Source organism: Athene cunicularia, assembly GCF_003259725.1.
Source record: "Athene cunicularia isolate RWA chromosome 4 unlocalized genomic scaffold, athCun1 chr4_part2, whole genome shotgun sequence".
In the NCBI taxonomy this organism is placed as follows: Eukaryota; Metazoa; Chordata; class Aves; order Strigiformes; family Strigidae; genus Athene; species Athene cunicularia.
The window spans coordinates 16,316,732-16,336,552 of NW_020799099.1; the positions used below are offsets into that span (position 1 = coordinate 16,316,732).

A 19,821-nucleotide genomic window follows, 5' to 3' on the forward strand; every position below is an offset into this window, starting at 1 on the left:
CAACCCCCCCCCCCCCCCAACCTGCTCTGAAAGAACATTCCCTCTCATGTAAAAACCCTGGGATATATAAAGTGTTCCTTCTCCTGTCAGCCACCAGCTGTTCTATACCTTTGAAAAGACAACAGGCCAGAAGTTTGATCCTCACTCAGGTTGTGGTTCCAAGACTGAGAATTTAGCTTTTTTGAGACAATAACACCACCAGTATTGTTTTCCATCCTTTCCTATACATAGTCCTGAAAGATATTCTTCAGATCTTATAATTAAATTCAGAAGATTTACATACAAACTGGAGGGGGGGGGGTCAGGGAATAAATCAGTAGCATCAATCTATAAACCAAGTCTCAAGGTAGCACACACTCAGTCTTGGACCTCTGGAGTGTCACGACATAAATATTTAATACCCTTTTAAAGCAGCTGATTTAACATGTGAAGTAGACTTAACAATTCCTTCTGCTTCAGCCCCCTCTTCCCCAAACACATTTAAATAAACCGATGTCTTTGTGGCCTCTGCAACCGTAATTCCATGTCTCTTGGGGGCACAAGGTTTAGGTGAAGAATGGAGACCACAGACCCTTTTGGGACAAGGATTAGCTTTAATCTTGAGGTGATTCTTGCAGTTGTAGGACTCTGTGTTCTAGGGAATGTGAGCTGATGGATCATTCCTGATCAGACTTTTATTTTTCCATGAAATACGACCAATGCAAAACAGATTGACCTTGGAGCCCACAGGAGTCAACTTGATGAAGAGCTTAGTTGGAGCTGGAGTGACAATTGGAAGCCAAATGAATCATATCAAGTGTGACCATTACAGGCCTGAAAATTATTCTTAATTAACCACTGATCCTCTGTGGTAGCAAGTTTCCAAAATCTGTGAATCCATAAGGGAACCTGCAAAAATGTACGAGTAGCAATTTACCTAATCTAATAGCTCTGCTGTGCTGCCTCTTTGACAACGCTTTATTTTCCTCTTGTTTCATGCTGTGTTAGAAGAGGTTCTCAGGATTCGATCAGGTTTGGTGAAACCGTTGAGAGGACAGTATTGCCTAATATGCTGTACAGGAGATCTAAACTTGCGCAGGGCCTTATCCATGCATTTATTGCCTCCTTCCACTTTGGTTTTTCTAGTATTTACCTTTGAATTGCAATATCATGTGCAAGTTAAGTTACTATTTTAAAGGTGGCATGGGTAGCCATTTGCTTGTAACAGTAACCAAGAAGGTAGTTGTTATCCAGAGCGCTAATTCCATCCTAGCGTTGGCTGTGTTAGCTGTGTACTGTAGCTCACCTGTAGTATTTTGAGGGGAAAGTCATTCATTCTTCTGTGCTCTTTAACAGGCATGTCCAGGCATCCTCCAGCTCCTGATCTCCCTACCTTCTATCCCTTGTCTCCAGGGGGGGTTGGACAGATAACACCACCTCTTGGCTGGTAAGATCTTTTAGCTTCTTTTCAGACAAAGGTGTATGTTCACACCATTCACTGTTGTTGAATCAGTCACAGCATTTACGAAATAAGGATGTTGCTGAAGTAAGAAATTACTACGTTATTTGAGCTGAAAAGATCAAAAAATGTTGATCTTTGGAATGAATTGAATCTGTTTTTTGAACAAGTACAGAAATACAAGTGTGTAGATTTCACTTTGAAGTATATATATTTCTTATGGCTCAGATTTGTGGCTCTTGGCATTTGGAAAGATAGCAGAAAACAGTTCTCAAGGAATTAAATGTAAATTTTTAATAAACAAAACAGCAATTAGTGATGGGAGGGAGGAGGTAAGAAGGAACTTTGAAGTGTGTGTGTGTGTGTGTGTGTGTAAATCTTGAAACTGCATCCAAATGGAGAACAAACTTCTGTAGTCTGCTGCTTTCTACAGGTTCTGTAGGGAGAGAAGTCCCTGTCACTGGGACATTTTGCTGCTCTTGCTAATACTGTCGCTCAGGATCTCTCACTGCCACTCAGGTGTCATTTTCCTTTTGGAGGAAACACATGGTATTTTCAGAGTAATTAATTTGGCTGGTTGCTTCATGTCTGCTTGGGGTAGATGGGTACTTGCCCTAAGTTCTGTCAGATCAGGGAATAAGGAAACTCAGCAAAAATTTCAGTGCTTTAGAATCTGTATCTTGACTAGTCTGTGCCCATGCAAGGAGCAATGCAGATTTTTTTTTTTTTTTTAAATGTGCCTATGGGAAGGAAACATGATCCAGATCACAACAAGCAGAGAAAGTAGAGAGCAGAAGATGGTGAGATGCTGTATTGCTGGCAAACCTTTAGGAAGAGCCACATGCCTTTTTGGAACAAATTATTAACAGATACCAAACTAAAATATGGAAGTATCTGACTCTTTTTTTATTTATTCCACCCCTCCCCACTCTCTGTTCATTGCTGCCTGCCTGACTCCCCACCTCCACCACCACCACCAGGAAGTTCCTGGCATGCGTTTTCCAGATGTGCTCAATCATTTCTTCTGAGTGGTTTCTCCATGCAGAGGCTGGGGGGAGGGAAGAAGGAAAAGAGAAAGGAGAGACAAGATCCAGTCTTAGAAGGCCTGGGCATGTGTTCAGTGGCACTCGCCAACAGTGGGACATACCCAGCCATCCCTTATGCTTTACAGTTTCCAGCTGCCTTTTGTGCCATAGTGCTATTGAGACTTCTTCCACCTTGTTTTTTTTTTCCCCTTTTAGCACTACTCATTTCCAGTAACGTACTCCAAGTGTGAAACCTGTATCCTGAACCTCATAAAGCCCAATATTCCTTTTTTTCCCCCCTCTGTAAGCTGATCTGCCATGCAATAAGTAACTGTCTGAATAGGATTGATATGTGTGATGGTCTTTCTGGGCTGGTTCAGGTATTTAGGCTGAACTGGTATTTGTTTGCATTACCATAGCATGTTACTCCAGGGTGTTAATTGTAGTCGTGACCTGAACTGTTGCTAACTGAAAGTAAACAAAATGTAGTGATGATCATAAAAACTACAGTCCAAATGACAGACTGGTGACAAAATATTCCGTATATTTTGGGAGTATAGAGGAGGTAAGAATTTCACACGAGCTTCTCTTACCGGATTGCAAAGTCTGAACTGTAAGTAGTTAAGATGGACTTGTGTTGCTGTGGGCTTATAGGTGGTTGTGGGGTTTTCCTATCAAATAACCTTATCCTTTCTTAGAAAAGCTGGCTATTTGTACGTCACTAGAGAAGATGCAAATGGAGAGAGTCCTAATTTTTCAAAGATTTAGTAAAACTGTTCAAACGTTTTTCTAGCTTGATAGAACTATCAATAGTTCTACAGTAGAACTATTTGGAATAAAATGCCTCTCTCCTAAGAGCTAGTTAACCAAATCTGATTCCTGTGCTTTTAAAACTAGGTGAGAGAGGAGTAGACGTAGTGTACATGTGTGTGTGTGTGTGTGTCCTTGCATGTGTGCTTTGGAAGAGGAAGGCTGGTTGTTTTGCTTTCCTCCCCAGTAAAAACCTAGATTGGGATTCTTTCAGTAGCAAGGGAGAAAGTCCAAAGCATTCAAGTATTCGTTAGCTTTGAGTACAGCAGAATTCTTGAAAGTTTTACGTATTACCATTTATTTGTGACTAGTACTGACTTCCCATCAAGTGCTTGTAACTCTAGAGTAACTATTGAATACCATATCGTATGATTGATGGGTTCCTTTCTTCTGTGACCTCAGGCAAGGTCAGCCTGTATATCCCATCTCGAGTGGATTCAGGCAGCCCTATCCATCCTCACTCTCAGTCGACCCTTCCATGTCCAGGTAGGTGTAGGAGGTGAATGACTGACTGGGGAGTAACTGCTGGCATTAGAGGGCAGGTTGCTCTTCTGCTTGCATCTTGGTCTGCCTTTGCTTGCTTTTCAGTCAGCTAAAACTTTTTGCGTACATTTTTATTTAACATATTTGTGTATATACAGTTTGCCTGGATCCCACACTGGTCTTCATTCAGCATTTTCTTGGCAGTCTCTGAAGTACTGCGATTAGGAGCACCAGTGAATTGTCAATAATTAATTGATGTGTTCCATCTGAAATGAGTTGTTAGTTCATTTCTAGATGCAACGTATAGTGTGCATCCTTGGGTTTTGCTCATGCAAGTATGCAACTAGGTGGACTGTCACTCTAGTTTGTGTTCTCTAGTTCCAATTTCAAAGTTGTTGGTAATTAGTGTTGAATCATTTAGGTATCATTCTGTGTGGAAACTTGCTCTCAAGTAGGTATTTTATAGCCCAGAGCCACTAATGGCAAGGGATGCCAGCACAGTGTATTTGTACTGGTGTGTGAATCAGGCACTGTGTCTTTATGTCTAAGTGCAAGCAAGCAATGCTAATTGAGACTTGGCCATGACACACTCCAGACCTCCTCTCCTCTGCTTTTGCACTCTAAAGACAGCTTCTGCATCCTGTGCTTGGTGTACACAAGGTTGCAATATACCATTCTTGGGGCTTTTTTTGTGATCTGTAGAAGACACATTGTCTTGCACAGGGATTTAAGACAGGCCATTTGTTAAGTAGTGGGTCCTCTTGCCTCTGTGTGGGCTCCTTTGGATTATCACTGTCCCTTCACTTCTTTACAGGGGAATGATAAGCATGTCTCTGTCAGGGTGAGTGGGAAGAAAACCCATTCTTTCTCCATAATAAAACCTGATTTGGGTTACAGGGCTTTGTGTTTTCTTTATTTTGATAGCACGAAGGAAATGGGCAAGGGGACTAGAGAATGGAAAAAAGGAGAGGTTAGATGCGATTCCTTAACCAGCACTCATTTAGCAGACCTTTGGAGCATGAGCTTACTTTTGATGTTAATGGTACTGTCTACCAGTTCAAAATAAAGTGTGCAGGTTTTCTGCTGCACTTGAGCTTGCAATGCTCAGCACCTTCAAGATCCATCTTGGCTATCTTTGAGGACGACCTGGGTTAGTAGGGTGGGATGACTAAGTGGTACCTTGGTTTTCTTGTCCATTTTCCTTCTTGTACAAATGAAAGAAAGGTTTATTTAGGACAAAAGTCTTTCTCCTTTTTTTTTTTTTTTTTTCCCCTTCTTCCAGGATGCAGGATTTTTAAAATTTATTTTAAGCATTTAAGGGAAGGATAGTGAGTTTAGATGGAGTGATGTTAAAATATTTTGGCTTAAATATCTTGAGAAGAGATTCCTTAGGGAGCCATCAGGGACTTCTTGAAAAGACTCTTCTTTTTTTTGTTTGTTTCTGCATGGCAGTTCCCTCCTTTGCATTGGCTGGTGGTGGATATTTTAAGAATGTTTATATCTTGGTGTGGAAATACAGTTTTTTGGTTAAGAAATGTGTATTTTTATTGCTAGTCAGTGCAACAGTACAACCATTAAATGTTTCTTGTGTGCATTGCTAAAATTGTTTGCCTGAAAGGTAATAAAATAACTTCTTTACAACCAAAATGTTGACTGATTTGTTTGTTTGATTGTTTTTCTGAATAAATAGGCTACAATGCACAAATCTTAGCCAAATATTTTTCATGCACTCTTAAAGAATTGTCTTCCATTGCAAGCTCCGTAGTGTTTGCATTCTCATCCCATTGCTGTCATACATGTTTGATGACTCTCTTCAGCAGGTTTACAGATCTTCCTTTGTTTTCTCTTTTAGGTTTTCACATCACATGATTCCTGGTCCTCCTGGCCCTCACACAACTGGAATCCCTCACCCAGCTATTGTAACACCTCAAGTAAAACAAGAACATCCGCACAACGACAGTGAGCTAATGCATGTGTGAGTCTGCCTTTCTGCACTAGCCCTTAATCTATAAATGTTTGAGAACTAATTCCACCTGAAGAAGAGTCAAGGAGGTTAAAAAAAAAAAAAAAAAGTGCTTTTCATGACCTCTTGAATTTTAACTCTTCTCCTATAACAAAAACAGGAGATGTGGCCTGCTGTTTGGGAAGAGTAATGAGACATAAATCCATTTTTCATTCCAGGGCAGCACTTTCTAGCTATCATCAGCAACAGTTATCTTGATACAGACATAATCATGGACCTACATACCTGTAAATGTTGCTTGAGTGTGAACTCATGAACTCTGCTGGATAAGTTCTCAACTGCAAAATTTACTAGTAAAAAGCAGCCTTACTGCTTAGTACTTGAAAGCAAAAGGCCTAAGAAAGAAGCGAATGAGGAGCTATTCTCCTGCCTGTAGCAGTGGTCTTCTAGAGTACTATGGATAGCCTTTCAAAAAGAGAATTGGGACAACTGATGAATTTGGAATGGATTCACATATCGATCAAATGTTGTTATTTGCTAGAGAATGTCAACCTGACATCCTCCCTGAGTATTAAATTAAGTCCATTCTCTGAAAAGATATGAAAGTGGATGGGACATGATCAATGAAATTCTCATTCTTACTACTTAAATGCTACTGTAACCACAGGTTGGTAATTTTCCATTCGCATTTTTTTAGTCTGAAAATAAATGGATGCTTTCTTTCCCCTCCTTTCCCTTTCCCCCACCACGATTTAGGAAGCCTCAGCACGAACAGAGAAAAGAACAAGAGCCAAAAAGACCTCATATTAAGAAACCTCTGAATGCTTTCATGTTGTACATGAAAGAAATGAGAGCGAACGTTGTAGCAGAGTGTACTCTGAAAGAAAGCGCAGCTATCAACCAGATTCTTGGCAGAAGGGTATGTATGGGAGGGTGTGTGTATACTCATGTGTGCTGCTAATTTGTGTATGTTTCCCTTTAGTTGGGTGTGATGGCTGACTTTGCTTGAGGTGCTAACTAATGTGCAACTATCAAATTAGCTATAGAAGATAAAACATGCAACTAAAAATAAAAGCAGTATCTTGATTTTCTTTTTTCAGCATTAGCAACATCATCAAATTGGTGTCTGTTCCACTCATGTCATGGCGTCAGCACTTCAGGCATAAAATATTCTCATTCACACATGGAAGGAGCATTCAGATCACCTTCTGGGTCCTCCCTTAGGCTGGTGCCCATCAGAGCAGGAGGGGATCATTCAAAGATGAACACTGGACACCAGTGGAGATGGAACTCAAAAATGAATATAATGTGGTCCAATTGTAAAGACATGTATGTAGGTTGGGAGAGACCTTTAGAGGTTGTTTAGTCCAACACCTGCTTAGGGCAGGTCCAGTTACAGCAGGGACATGTCCGGTCAAGTTTTGAATGTCTCCAAACTCACCAGTTGAGTACTGATGATCCCAGCACATGTCCCAGAGCCTCGCTGAGAGCCCTTTTCTTCTGTGGCATTGTAGACAGGTTTTATTCTTTTTATGCTCTGAAAAAAGTTTGCAGGCTAGCCCACAATTACAAACTTCATGTTCGCTGTCAGTGTTCTTTCAAGGGAAAGCTGCAGAGGTAGACGCCCTTTTGACTTTGACTGTTCCAGAAATGAGAAAAGGGACAACTTTTGTTTCAATTTGAGTTTGAGTAGGGATTTTTCAAATCCCATTGATTAATGGAACCTCTCTTCTTGACCACTGACTAAGTCAATACTGAAAGACACTGCAACTCTCTGAAAACCCTGTGCTTTTAAGTGAGGAGTCTTAACTGCTAGTACTCCTCTGCTACAATCTGAAGACTTCCCTCTCCTCACCACATCCCACCCCCACCTCAGAGCAGAAATCCATTGGTGCTTGTCCTTGCAGCAACCTTGCAGCCTTCTGCCTTTTCCCTGGTGTTCTTATTATCTCCTCTTAAAGGACATCTTGATGCTTGCTTTTTTCCGTGCTTTCATGCGAATCTCTAGGATCATGTTTTCATTCTCACTCCCTCAGTAATCAGTCATCTTAGTTGCTTAGTACATCAGCCTTGTATTCTCAGCCTGAATGAGGGCAGTGGCTTATTTATCTCCATTTTGGTAATCAATCAAGCCTCAGTGGTCCACTCCCTGCTTTCTCCACAGCTTGGACTCCTCTTTTCAAGTTACTGTTCTCCATAAAAGTATCTCAAATTCCACTTTTACTGTGGTACAAACAGTGCATGAGTTATCCAGTAGCATTGCTTGGAGATTAATTGTCATTGAATGTTTTGCGTCCAGTCATCCTGGTTGCTATTTGATATACTATGTGCCACTCTGGAACAGGAACCACCTCTGTTTCCCAGAGCTGATGCCTTGTGTGGTGCTGGGCTCTCTGATGTTCACCCCTTCCAGTTTTGGAATGCATGTGTGGACTTTGAGAGTTGCAAATAGGCTGAAAGGCTGTTCAGTAACACATCGAACTTGCCAAGTCAAGACAGACAAACCCTTTAATTCACATCTTCTGATGCGTTACAAAATGACAAATTGTACAAATATGATCTGATTTGAAATCCTAGTTCTGTAAATAAATTATTCTTGCATGAGTGTCTTAATAGTTTAATCTCTGGGTTTATTTCTTAATATCATTTCTTCCTCCTCTCGCCCTCCACGTTGTCAAAGTCAAGCAAGAAGATGCATCTAATGCTGCAGCAGTGGAACTTGATTCTAAACAAAAGGCCTTTACTCCTTTTGGTTCAGGTGTTTCAACAAGACCAGAATTATTAGATACTGATGTTGCTGGTGCCTTTTCAAATGTGCAGCTTGTGAGGGATTTTTTTGTTTGTTTGTTTTTTAAAGTAGATAAAAGCAGGAAGTTTATCCTTACTTGGCTACAGAGGTCAATTCATGTAATTTGTAATACAAAACCTCTGTTCTGTGGTTTCTGTATCTTAGAAATTTTTTGCAGTTGCCATTTTCTTCTGTTATAATAAGAAGAAATCAGAAAGCAAGTACCTTGAAGCTCAATACTTAGAGGTTGATCTTGGAACTGGAGCCTGCTGGTGCCTAGAAAGCCCCCTGTGTTTGCACTGAAAACTCGTGTGTAGCTGCTGCTTAAAACTAAGACGGCAAACCCTTCTGTGGTGGGGAGCTTGCTGCCCTTTAAAAGCAGCACAAACCTTTTCTGTTTTGTCAGGAACTAAAGGGTGGAGTGTTGTTGGGTTTTATTTTTGGGGGGGTGAGTGTTTAAGTAGTGTTGGGAGAGCGTAGTTCTGTGAGCACATTATTTGGTGAGCCCTGTTTTCATAAATTATTTTTGTCTTGCTCAAGGCACTTGGCAGCTGCAGAGCTGACAAATGCCTGAAAGTTGCTTAATAAACATGGGTGCTTGTAATTGCTAATGAATTTCATTTTTGGAGTGGGGAAGGACTGATTCGAAGTCACAAAAACACTTGCTCATGTCATCTGATGCCTAGGTATGAGTTATTTCCTAGACTAATGCTGTGTTTATTTTGTTTGCAGTGGCATGCTCTCTCCCGTGAAGAACAAGCGAAATATTATGAACTAGCTCGTAAAGAAAGGCAGCTACACATGCAGCTTTATCCAGGCTGGTCTGCAAGAGACAACTATGTAAGTTGCTCACTTGAAGGCTCTTTTCAAATTAACTTCCTCTGCCTAACCTGTTTTTTTTTTTTTTCCTTTCTTTTTCTTTTTAACTTGTGGAAACTTCTGGATGCAGGGATGATGAACAAACATATAACATAAGCCTTATATTTGTTTGCACTTCGAAGCTAAAAAGTTTTCTTACAATTACTCTTATTTTACAATTAAATATCAAACAAGTGTTAATAACATGTTGCACAGCTTGTACTGGACAAGTATACTGTTGTGTTTACAATGACCCATCAGTGTAGCAATACATTATGTTACGAAACTAGCAAGCTGCAATCCTGAGTGACTGATCCTAGCCTGAGATCTGGGCTCCTTTCCATCCCCCCATCAGCCCTGACATTATTTACTGTGATAAGAAGCGTACATGCTATATCTGGCTCAGTTTTCCATCTGTATTATGTGGACATTAAAGAGTACGAGGCACCTAAATACAGTATTAACCGAAACTGGAGAAGTACTGATGCTTGCAATTCAGCACGGCTACTGTTCAGCTTAACCCAAAATTTTCATTGTAAACTAGAGCCTCTTAGGGAGGTCTTTGGCATAGAAGACATTGACACAGAAATTACGTGATCATCTCTGAAGCAAATGCCTTGGCCTTGCTGACATCTGTGCCGTTTTGTAAGCACAGTAGTAGTCCTGAAGTTGTTTGATAGTCATGAGAAGCATGGTGTTTTCATAATGTGGTGTGCTGGAGTTAGCAGAAACTACCTCATTTGGGAATGCTGACAAGTAGTTTTCAGTCCAGCCTTTTCCTTCTGTTCCTCCACTTCTGGTATCTCATAGGTGGATCTCAGATCAGCTTTCAGTATGTTTTAGCACTCGAAGTCAGCCTGCCATAGAGAATAAAACATAATTTTCCTTGCATGATTTTTCCATGTTAACATCTGCACTACTAACACAGAAGCATTGCCTTAGTGCCTAAGTGATAAAGTACATTGCTGTGAATTTCCCAGAGCCCCTGTAGTCTGCTTTCCAACCTGTAGTTTTAGTCCCTCCTTTGGGAGCTCACTCACAGGGCATTGCCCAGCCCTGCTGCCAGCCTCAGGGTACATAAGGATACTAGCTTAAGACTCAGGCAAGCCCATGCTGTCAGAGCAGACTGGAGGCTGCTTGAATTCATCTGCCGTGGCTTCACTGTAGCCTGTGTCTGGGGCCCTCGCTTGCAGCGGTTTGAGGTGCTTTTTCCCATCACCTGCTTTCCATGCCATCACCTTACAGAGCTGGCTAACAGAAAGACATGTCCCGCCACCTCAGCCCTTCCAGTCTGTGGTCCCTAGGCATGACATGGTCTGCACCGGGACATGCGTTGGCAGCTGCCAGCTGTCCTGAGTGGGGTAACCTCTGGCTGTGGGGGCAGAAGGATGGACAGTGGGCTGCAGTCCTGCTTAGAGCAACTGCACCAAGGTTTACCATTGCTCATCTGTTCAAGCCTGTCCTGGCTGCTTGAAGGCTTCTTTAAAATACAAATGGATATGACTTTAAAAAAACAAAACAAAACAAAAAGCTTTGACTGACAGTGCAGGTCAATAAAGAGAATTCATATGGCTGAATACCAAAGTTGTAATTAGGGCAATGCAAGATGATTAAGGTTTAAAATTGTGGGTCTAAACTGTCCTTTTGTTTCCTGAAAGACTGTGCGAACTGGGAGCACTGGCCTTTTCCATAGATGGGGATGCAGGAGAGGGCCGAGTGTATAGGTTGGCATGATGGGCTTGCGCCAGCACGCTGGTGCCAGCGTGGTGTCCAAGAAAGACAGCTGCCTGATGGCCTTTTTTGTCCTGCACCTCGGTAACGTTAAGGGTGCTTCACTGTACAGCAGTCTGCTATTTGATTATGGCACAGCATGTTCTCCTGCTACAGCCATATGAGACTTGGATTTTGTAAAGGTTCAAGTGTTATTAGAACAGTTTTAGTTGGCTGGTTTGCACCCTGGGGACAAGCCATGGTTGTCCTAGGTGCTTTCAACACCCTGTCTGCTGTTGCCGTGTATGACAGTGTAAGTATCTGAATGTGTGAAGAGTTCTTGTAAGAGCCATAAATTATGATATCAACATATGTGTCATCAGATTATTAAGTGTGAGAAGTATTTTAGATGGTTGCAGCTGCCAGCGTTAGTTGAAAAACTGCCAGAAATTGTAATTCCATGTGGATATAAAAATGAGTATTACTCATATGCATATTTCTCCATAGATGCTGAGAGCAAACCTTGTTGCCATTGAAACAGTTGGAAGTGGGTTAGAAAAGGTTCTAGCTACCACAAAAACAATTGTTGGGGGTTTTTTTTACTAACCACTTTTTCAGTGTCCAGATGGTTTTCATTCCTATGCTGTGAGGTGGGGGAGTGACTAAAAGAGTTCTGTGTGTGTCATGGTATGGTAAAATTGCCTATTTTCTAGGGGAAGAAAAAGAAGAGGAAGAGAGAAAAGTTGCAGGAATCAGCATCAGGTAAGCCATGACTAACTCTTACCTACCATTCACCTCACGTATATTTTAGAAACCAGGGCTTGCGCTATTTAACTTTTACATGCTTTTCTCTAATACTTGCTTCTGTTAGATGTTTTAAGATACTTCACTTTGAATGCAAGCTTGTGAAAATGCACACGATACATGTCTCCTTTCCCTTATGCCTTTCTGTACAGCAGTTCTGACTGCATCAACATCTTTGGCTGAACTTATGCATTGCTACAATCACTGTGCTGCTTTACTTTGCTTTTTTCCTGAATTGATGTATCATCCTTACACTTAACTATGAATCAAATACTGTGTGGGATTATTGTACACTGGAAACTTTACACTGACCTTTTTGTAGCTGCTGTGTATTTTATCCCTGTATTTTACATTTCTGTGTACACTAACAGCTGTCTAGTAGGTTGGCTAAAAGCATCAGTGAGGTCTCCTCTTTGCCTTTAAAATATATACAAAGAAACACCCTGTTTTCCCCAACAAAAATGGCTGGTATAAGAACCATAAAAACACCAAACAACAAAACCAAAAACACACCAAAAAAATCCATGTAATACTGTAGGAATATTTGGAATGTGCAAAAACGCTGTAACAGAAATTTGTTAAAGGAAAACAATCTTCTACAGGTACAGGCCCCAGAATGACAGCTGCCTACATCTGAAGCATGGTAAGAACATCTCTAAAGCTTTCCTGATGATAAAACTGAATTGTAAAATAAGCTTTCTTATAAATTTTATGCAATAATAAGAATTTAGCAAAAATTGCAGAAGTATCATATCCCAAAGCTAATGTTACTTTGACTATTGATGGTTTTTATACCGGCTATCCATTAGGTGTTTACCATTTCACTTCTTAACCTTAATATTTTCAAATTGACCATACCTCACTGACTCGCTGCGTCTGCCTGTGAAGCGCAGGGATGGGTTTATTAAGCAGTGCAAACCCTCCCAGCCAGCAGACTGTCACAGTCTATAAGAGCAGGTTAGACCTTGGCTTCAGAGTACATTTTATGTGCTGACATCTACAAGATGCTGGCTGGGTACACTTTTTAAAAATTTATTCACCTGTATACTAACAAAACATCTGCTAAGAAAATGGGACGATGTTTCAGTTATATCATGAATTTCTCCCTTGATGGTACAGTGGTATTAAATGTGTGCTGCACGTTGGGTTTTTTTGTTGTTGTATTTCCAGCGTGTGTATTCTCTCTTCATATCATATCATCTGCACAGAAGGTGGACTGACTAGTGGTTACACATATCCAATAACAACACTATCTAGTCTGCCTGTGAGTGCACACAGTGCCACAGTGAGATCCTCATTTTTCAGTGTTCATGTTGGAAGGCTGGTCCTTCTCTTCCTCTCAGTGTGATATGTTTTCTTGTAGGAGTGGCATTCATTTGACATAATAGTTACTTCTACACTGTCTAAAAAAATAACGCTTTCTTAACTCATCTGTGCATTGCAACAGAAATGGGCTCTTTATCCCCTCTGCCTTGTTTGGCCACATGATCCCCTTGGCACTTGGAGTAGTCAGTTGTTAGTCAGTCAACATGATTCAAGCCTCTTCTGTAGTTATGCCATTATCCTGGTTAGTCTAAACTTGGTTGGGTTTAAGACTTCGGGTGTTGGTGGGTTTTTTTAAGCTGAAGTAAAGTGAAAAGGCAAAATATGTGCTCTCTTTTTGTTCCTGCTAAGCAAAAGTTTTTCAAGCGAGCAGACAGTCTTGCCCTTTGCAATATGCCTGAGTCATGCTGATTTTAGATGTGGATTGCAGCACTTGGGTTCTGTAGCCTACACAACAAATGTAGCTGTAAAGTATTGTTAGTTACAGTGACCGCCATAAGTATTATACCTATTTAAAAAAAAAAAAAAGCAAGTGCTTTAACCTTGAGTTTTATAATTGATATTTCAGCTTAGTTGCCCATGTCCATGACTGCTGTATTTTTCCCTTTGATGTTAACACAGTACCAATAAGCAAAACATACATAATTTTATCTGAATTGATGCAGAGCACTTGACTGGGATCTGAATACAACTAAGGTTCAAGTGACAGTTAAAAATTGGGGGATATTTGTTTCTTGAATGCATTACAATCTAAGGATGACTGCCTTTCCTACACTGAACTACTTTTGTTGGAGTTTCTCTGTTTGCATTTTCCATAGAGGATGAGGTGAAATAGAAGAGGATGAATGTTCTGGGTATGTGGGTTTTCTCTTTCCCTTTTACCTCTACACCCCTTCCTCCCTTCCCCATAAGCTCCATGACAGTGTGGAGACTGTTGGTAATACCTGTCTCTCTGTCCTCATGCAATTTATAACACATGAGAACAGTAGGTACCTTCTTCCACTGAAGGTGGAGTGTGCTGTTGACTCCATATATGAACATGTAGGCAGCCTCACTATATGTTGCGTGCCAAGTGAATGCTTGCCACTGGAGTCGTACAGATGTGCTCTAGCTGGAAGTAAATGCACAGAATGATTTAGGGAACCTGAATCATTCAGACTTCAAAGTAAACTTCTGAAGGTTGAGACTCTTGCCCTTTGCAAGCCTAATCCAAAGAATGTTTTGCCCACAAGCATAATATCATACCAGCCCCACAGCAGAGCTGTTGTATCTTTACTGGATGAAGATAATAAGTTTGGGAATGCCTCTCGGTGAGTGCCGCAAAGAGCTCTTGAAGACAGGAAAACACTAGCTTTCTTACTCGTGTGGATGCTGCAAGGAAGAGGGGGAAAGAGGGTGGGAGGTCTGGGAAGGAGACAAGCGTTCTGTTATCTGAGAAGAATCAGAAATGAGTAGGTGGCAAGACCAAAGAAAGAATCTCTAGATCAGCACAAAGGAGATCAGCCAGGGCTGTAATTACGGTGATGTAAGTGAGAAGGATGAAATGGTGGGAGGGTTGTATGGTGGGATGTTCAGAGGAAAGTAACGGAAGAGACATGCAAACAGAAACGATTTAAGATACTGTGAAAGTTTTGGGTGTGTTTTTTTTGTGTGTTCATGAACACTTCAGCACATAACTGATTTTTAAGGTGGACCTCTAATGTGCATTTTGGCTGGGACATCATTTGAGCGGTGAAGTCAAGGTGGCAGCGTTAACTTGCTTCTCTTCCCAGAGTTGTACATAGCAGCATGCTGCTTCATGCTTCACTGCGTAGGATTTAGCCGAGTTCTGCAATCTCCTTCAGCCTGCTGAATGGCCAATTTGTAAAACACTAATATTAGAGCGCTTTAGGAATACTGTGACCTGGTACTCCACTTTGCTAAATTATCCTGGGTACTCCAAAGCATGTTGACATTCTTTAAGAGTTGTGGAATTGTCCCTAAGCAGGATTTTGGTTTTAGTTGACATGGCCCAACACAATGTTCAAAATAACTTTTGAAGAAATAACTCCTACTTACTCTCTCCTTTTAAAATGAACTGATAGTGACATAAGACCTGATAATGCTGAAAGTGAGTTTGGGAGAGGCCAGGAAGGGAGGGGAAATGAGGAAAGTTAAGATGAAAAACAGTGTAGAGATCATCTGTTGAGCACCTTTCAGAAGAGTGGGTGTTTTCTTGTTACTTTAAGCACAGCCTTCTAGAAGACTTGTAAATGGGAGCAATTCTGTGGCAGAAGTGGAGATTCCTGATTTCCTATCGATCTGACTTTTGGAAGAAAAAAGGCTGATTTTTAGCATCTCATGACTATTTTTAAATCAATGAGGAAGTAGAAAGGTACTAAATTCATCCTGATTGTTCCACAATGTGGAAATAGTTAACTTCTTATGACTTGCTGTGTACGGTAATTGTAAAAGGCACATCATTTGACATATGGCAGGATGCATTTGGGAAGTCCTCTCAAGCTACATAATTTAGCATTGTGTTTTGGCATATCTTCAAGGGCTAAAAAAAAGTGACAGAGAAGCTTAATAGACGTTTGAAAACCTGTGAGAGTGTATTTGTGGCTTGTAAAATTCCATGACAATTAGCATTTAGATTAGCAAAGCTTTCAAAAATGAGAAAACTTGACTAGTACTGATTTACAATCAGAAGCACTTAAAAGGATCAGAATAAGACTGTTTAACTTTAAACAATGAATTGTCTGTAACCTTTCAAACTTCCTACATGGAAATTAGAGCCAAATTTCAGTGCAGAAGTGATTTTTGGATAGTGTTGTAACAAACAGTCTATGACTGGGTTATCTTTTCCTTATTACTTAGAAATAAAATGGAATGAGGTTGTAAAAGCAGACTGTAAAGTTGAACCCATCTACAGCCAGAATACTGTGGAAAAGAACTGTCTGATGACTGCGGTCATGGTTGACCATGGGTTTCTGGCCAGCATCCCAGAGATGCAAAGAAGATTTAGTACTTTGCTTTCTGAGGCACATGTTTTCTAACCTGGCTTGCCCAGTGCTCTTGAAATTGCTGCTGGAGTAGTTGAAAATGAAACTAAACGTTGCACCCCTTTTCATATCCCCTGTTGTTCAGAATCTTTAAATAGAGCCTGGAGGATTTGCGCAGCAGTTAGTGTGTGTGAGAATTTGTGGGGTGATGGTGGTGCAGAGACATGTCCTGATTCGCTTTAGAAATTTTTTGCTGTGTGACCCACGTTTCCCTATTCCCTGTTTTGCCTATGAATGGGGGCTTTCAGTGTAGGCAAGAGGGACAGAATGAGCAGAAGAGAATTTACTGGAATTGAAACATTGGTATTATTGAATACTTTGGTTAACTTCAGCCTATGTTGGATAGGCATAGAAATTTCCAGAGACAAAGGGTCTAGTCCTCAGACAGATCCCCTCCTGCAACTTAATCCTGACCTGACATTGATCTTGCCGGGGTGAAAGATAGAAAACCTCCTCTCTTTCAGTCTCTCTAACATCAAGAGAAACGTCAAGAGCAAACCTGAAGAGAAGCTGCCTCCTGCTCAGGTGGCAGGTACAGAAGGGCACTGACACCTGCTGGGAGAGAGCCAGCAGAGCACACCGAGATCCCCAAACCGCCTTTACCAGCCTGGCGGAGGAGCCTTGTGAAGTGCAGGAGCTAAGGAAGGAAGGAAGGAAGGAAGGAAGGGTATAAAAGCTATTTTGGGTGCAATCAGAGACTATGTGAGGGATAAGGGTAAGTCAGGGTAGGGGCCAAGCATAGGTTTTTCTAAATCAAAAACCAGCAGAACACTTTCAACTAGACAATCAGCATAGATACAGGATTAGGGAAACAAGAAAATTTTGTAAGCATTTACAAAATGTTAGTTTTTGCAGTCAATGGGTGCAGCGCAGTCAGCTATGAAGCTGACTTTCAGCATTTCATGTTTTAAGCTGACACCGACAAAGGGCAAAAGTAGGTAATTCAGCAGGTGATTATCTAGAACCTGTTTTATTATGTCAGAGATGCTCAAGTTGCAGATGCTGCTTGAAGTTAAAGATGCCTAATGAAATTTGAACTCAGCCACATCTACAAGTGATTAAGAAATCCCCCATATCGTTTCACTTCTGAGGTGTTAGCAGTGGGTGGCTTGGGCTAGAATGGAGGAACAGTGGGATAACTATTGTTCTGACTTTTCCTGTGGGATAGGGTGGGGACAGGGAGTTGACGACTGGTGCACCATTCTTCTCTGGATGAAAACAGCATATTTTAGTGGACTTAGTTAAGTTGCCACCAGATTGAGAATTCTAAGATCACGAGAAAAACTCCATAGAAACAAACCGTTTCATAAATAAAACGTAGGATTTTGAAACGGGGTTTCATTCCCAACTGGAATAAAACTTCAGCATTTTAGTGTTCATCTCAGGTCTGTATTGCATTTTCATTCTTTAGTGTGTTTACATGAAAAATCTCAAAATGAGAAATTGATACTGAGTTCCTGAACAGCTAGAAAGCAAGTTGTTATGACATTGTCAAAGTCTTTCCCTTTTGTTTCTGGAGACTAAGCTTGGGTGAAATCTGTCCTCCAGTATTCAAGAGCAGTTCTGTCAAAGTGTAGCAAACTCTAGCACTGAATTTTGTTTCTGTCTGCCTCCGACTTTGAGATTGTGATTGAAGAGGTCTTCTGATATACATGAATGCAAAACCAGCCATCCTGAAGACGACAAAACCCAAAACAACAAAACAAACCCCAAAAGCCTAAATTTGATGTTGCAAAAGTCACTGCTATTAGAGCCAACCTTCTCATACCAGTCAGTTCCTAATCCTCTACTTAAAAGGTGGCTTGCATAAAAAGTCTTAAAGTCTCTGATCCTTTACCCACTTTTAAAGATTGTACCATATAAACAATTTTGAGACTGTACAGGTTGGAAAGCTGTACAAGGAAGGAAGCTCACAGCAGGACCAGCTGAAGCACCACTGCCTAGCCAGTCAAATGTGTGATTGGCAACCAGTTAGACAGTATGTGTTTTAGTCTGACCTTTCAGGACACTAGGTTTCTGCCATTCTTCCAGTGGTGCGAGCAAGTGTTGGAAGCATCTGTGCAGTGAAGGTCTCATTGGGATGTAGTGTGTGTGCAGAGTTAGATGCAACGGGGGAAGGGGTACTGGTGACCCTCTCTCTGAATTAGTGTTCTTGCCATGAGCATCAGGAGGTAAGAGAACTGACACTTAACTAAGCAGGGAGACCTTATTTCTGAAGTTGCTTCCTCCTTGCAAAAGTAAGACATATGCTTCCTCATGAATGTTAAGTTGCATCAGAATTAAATTGAGGAGTCTTGAGAGCCCTCTATCCTTCATCTCCAGGATACCTGAAATTGCACGAGGTTAAAATGTTCTTGCCAAAATAACTATATATAATTAGTTTTATGGTGTGTGCATTTGCTTTGACACTAGGTAAGACTACATTTTGATGAATAGTTGGGTTTCTTCCCATGTGTCTTTTGAGACACACAACAGGAGGCTTGTGTATTTTGGACCAGTAGAGATTTTCTGCTGAGGTGACTTAACTGTATCAAAGTGAAATTGGTGTGTTTTGAGTTCTGTAGTGGTTTCTGTGTACTGCTGTCTTACACAGGTAGTGTTGCTCTGTGGAGAAATGTTGATGAAGCTCACGAAGGTATTCAGGTTACATCTGACTTAACTTTGGTTGCATGAAAGCAACTATTTAAATTATTTCATGTGCTAGAAGATTTAAATGTTGAGATTGTCTTTCAAAGTACAGTATAAAGTCTAGCCTATGTTTAATTGTGGCAGAAAAGATTATATACAAAGGAAACTTTACCTGTGTTATTTCTTTCTTTTGAAAGAATTTTCACGTACTGTTTTACCAGTACCTCATGTCTTTTATATTACAGCAGGTGGAAACTAGGGGTACTGAGATTGCTGCTTCAGAACAGATGCATCTTTCTTCACAGCTTTCAGTCTATAAAATAAATAATTTAAAAAATAGTCTTCTGAATATTTATTATATGTCATAAAGATACAAAAAGGGGACAAGCCTGTTTCTTCCTCCCTTGCAGATCCTTTGTTATATTATTCTTCTTTAAGAAGCCACTAGAGACGGCTGTCTAGAGGTAATCTGTTTTTTATTATAAACATGGAACCTTTCTCCCCTCCCACCCCCAACAGGAAAAACACGTCATTGGTCTCATTTAGGTAGGATCATTTTAGAGATTGTAGCACAGTGATAGAGTTTCTAGCTTCATGCTGCCCACGCTGGGGGCCTTTGATAAGAGCCACACCTGCTTTGGCATCACCAACTTCAGCTGCAGAAAGTGGGTGCCCTAAAATACCTGGGCGTTTCCCATGCTCTGGAAGAAGTCTCTGACTCATGGTGGGAGGAGGTATTCTTGCTCTCTCTAACCTAACTAAGGTTAATTTAGGCCATACTACGAGGACAGAAATTAGGACTCCAGACTCTACCTGTAGCCAGTGGAGAGGTATTTTCAGGGGGTAGCTATTTCAGGGCATCTAAAACACCAGTGGATAATTTTTTACTGGAGACTCGGTTCACAGTGTACCAGCAATGGGCTGAGGCTAACAGTAGCAAGGGGAGA

The 19,821-nt window shown here is 40.9% G+C and overlaps 1 protein-coding gene across 1 annotated transcript in view; it reads left to right on the forward strand.

The window, feature by feature from the left end:
• Positions 1–19,821, forward strand: part of LEF1 (lymphoid enhancer binding factor 1) — a gene marked incomplete at its 5' end in the record, with an annotated part of 67,694 nt that overhangs the window by 42,635 nt on the left and 5,238 nt on the right. The window contains 7 exons of the mRNA XM_026847926.1: positions 1,336–1,426; positions 3,676–3,759; positions 5,609–5,731; positions 6,476–6,638; positions 9,240–9,347; positions 11,789–11,837; positions 12,482–12,522. Of these exons, the coding sequence (XP_026703727.1) occupies positions 1,336–1,426; positions 3,676–3,759; positions 5,609–5,731; positions 6,476–6,638; positions 9,240–9,347; positions 11,789–11,837; positions 12,482–12,516 (653 nt within the window). The remainder of the gene's footprint in view (positions 1–1,335; positions 1,427–3,675; positions 3,760–5,608; positions 5,732–6,475; positions 6,639–9,239; positions 9,348–11,788; positions 11,838–12,481; positions 12,523–19,821) is intronic.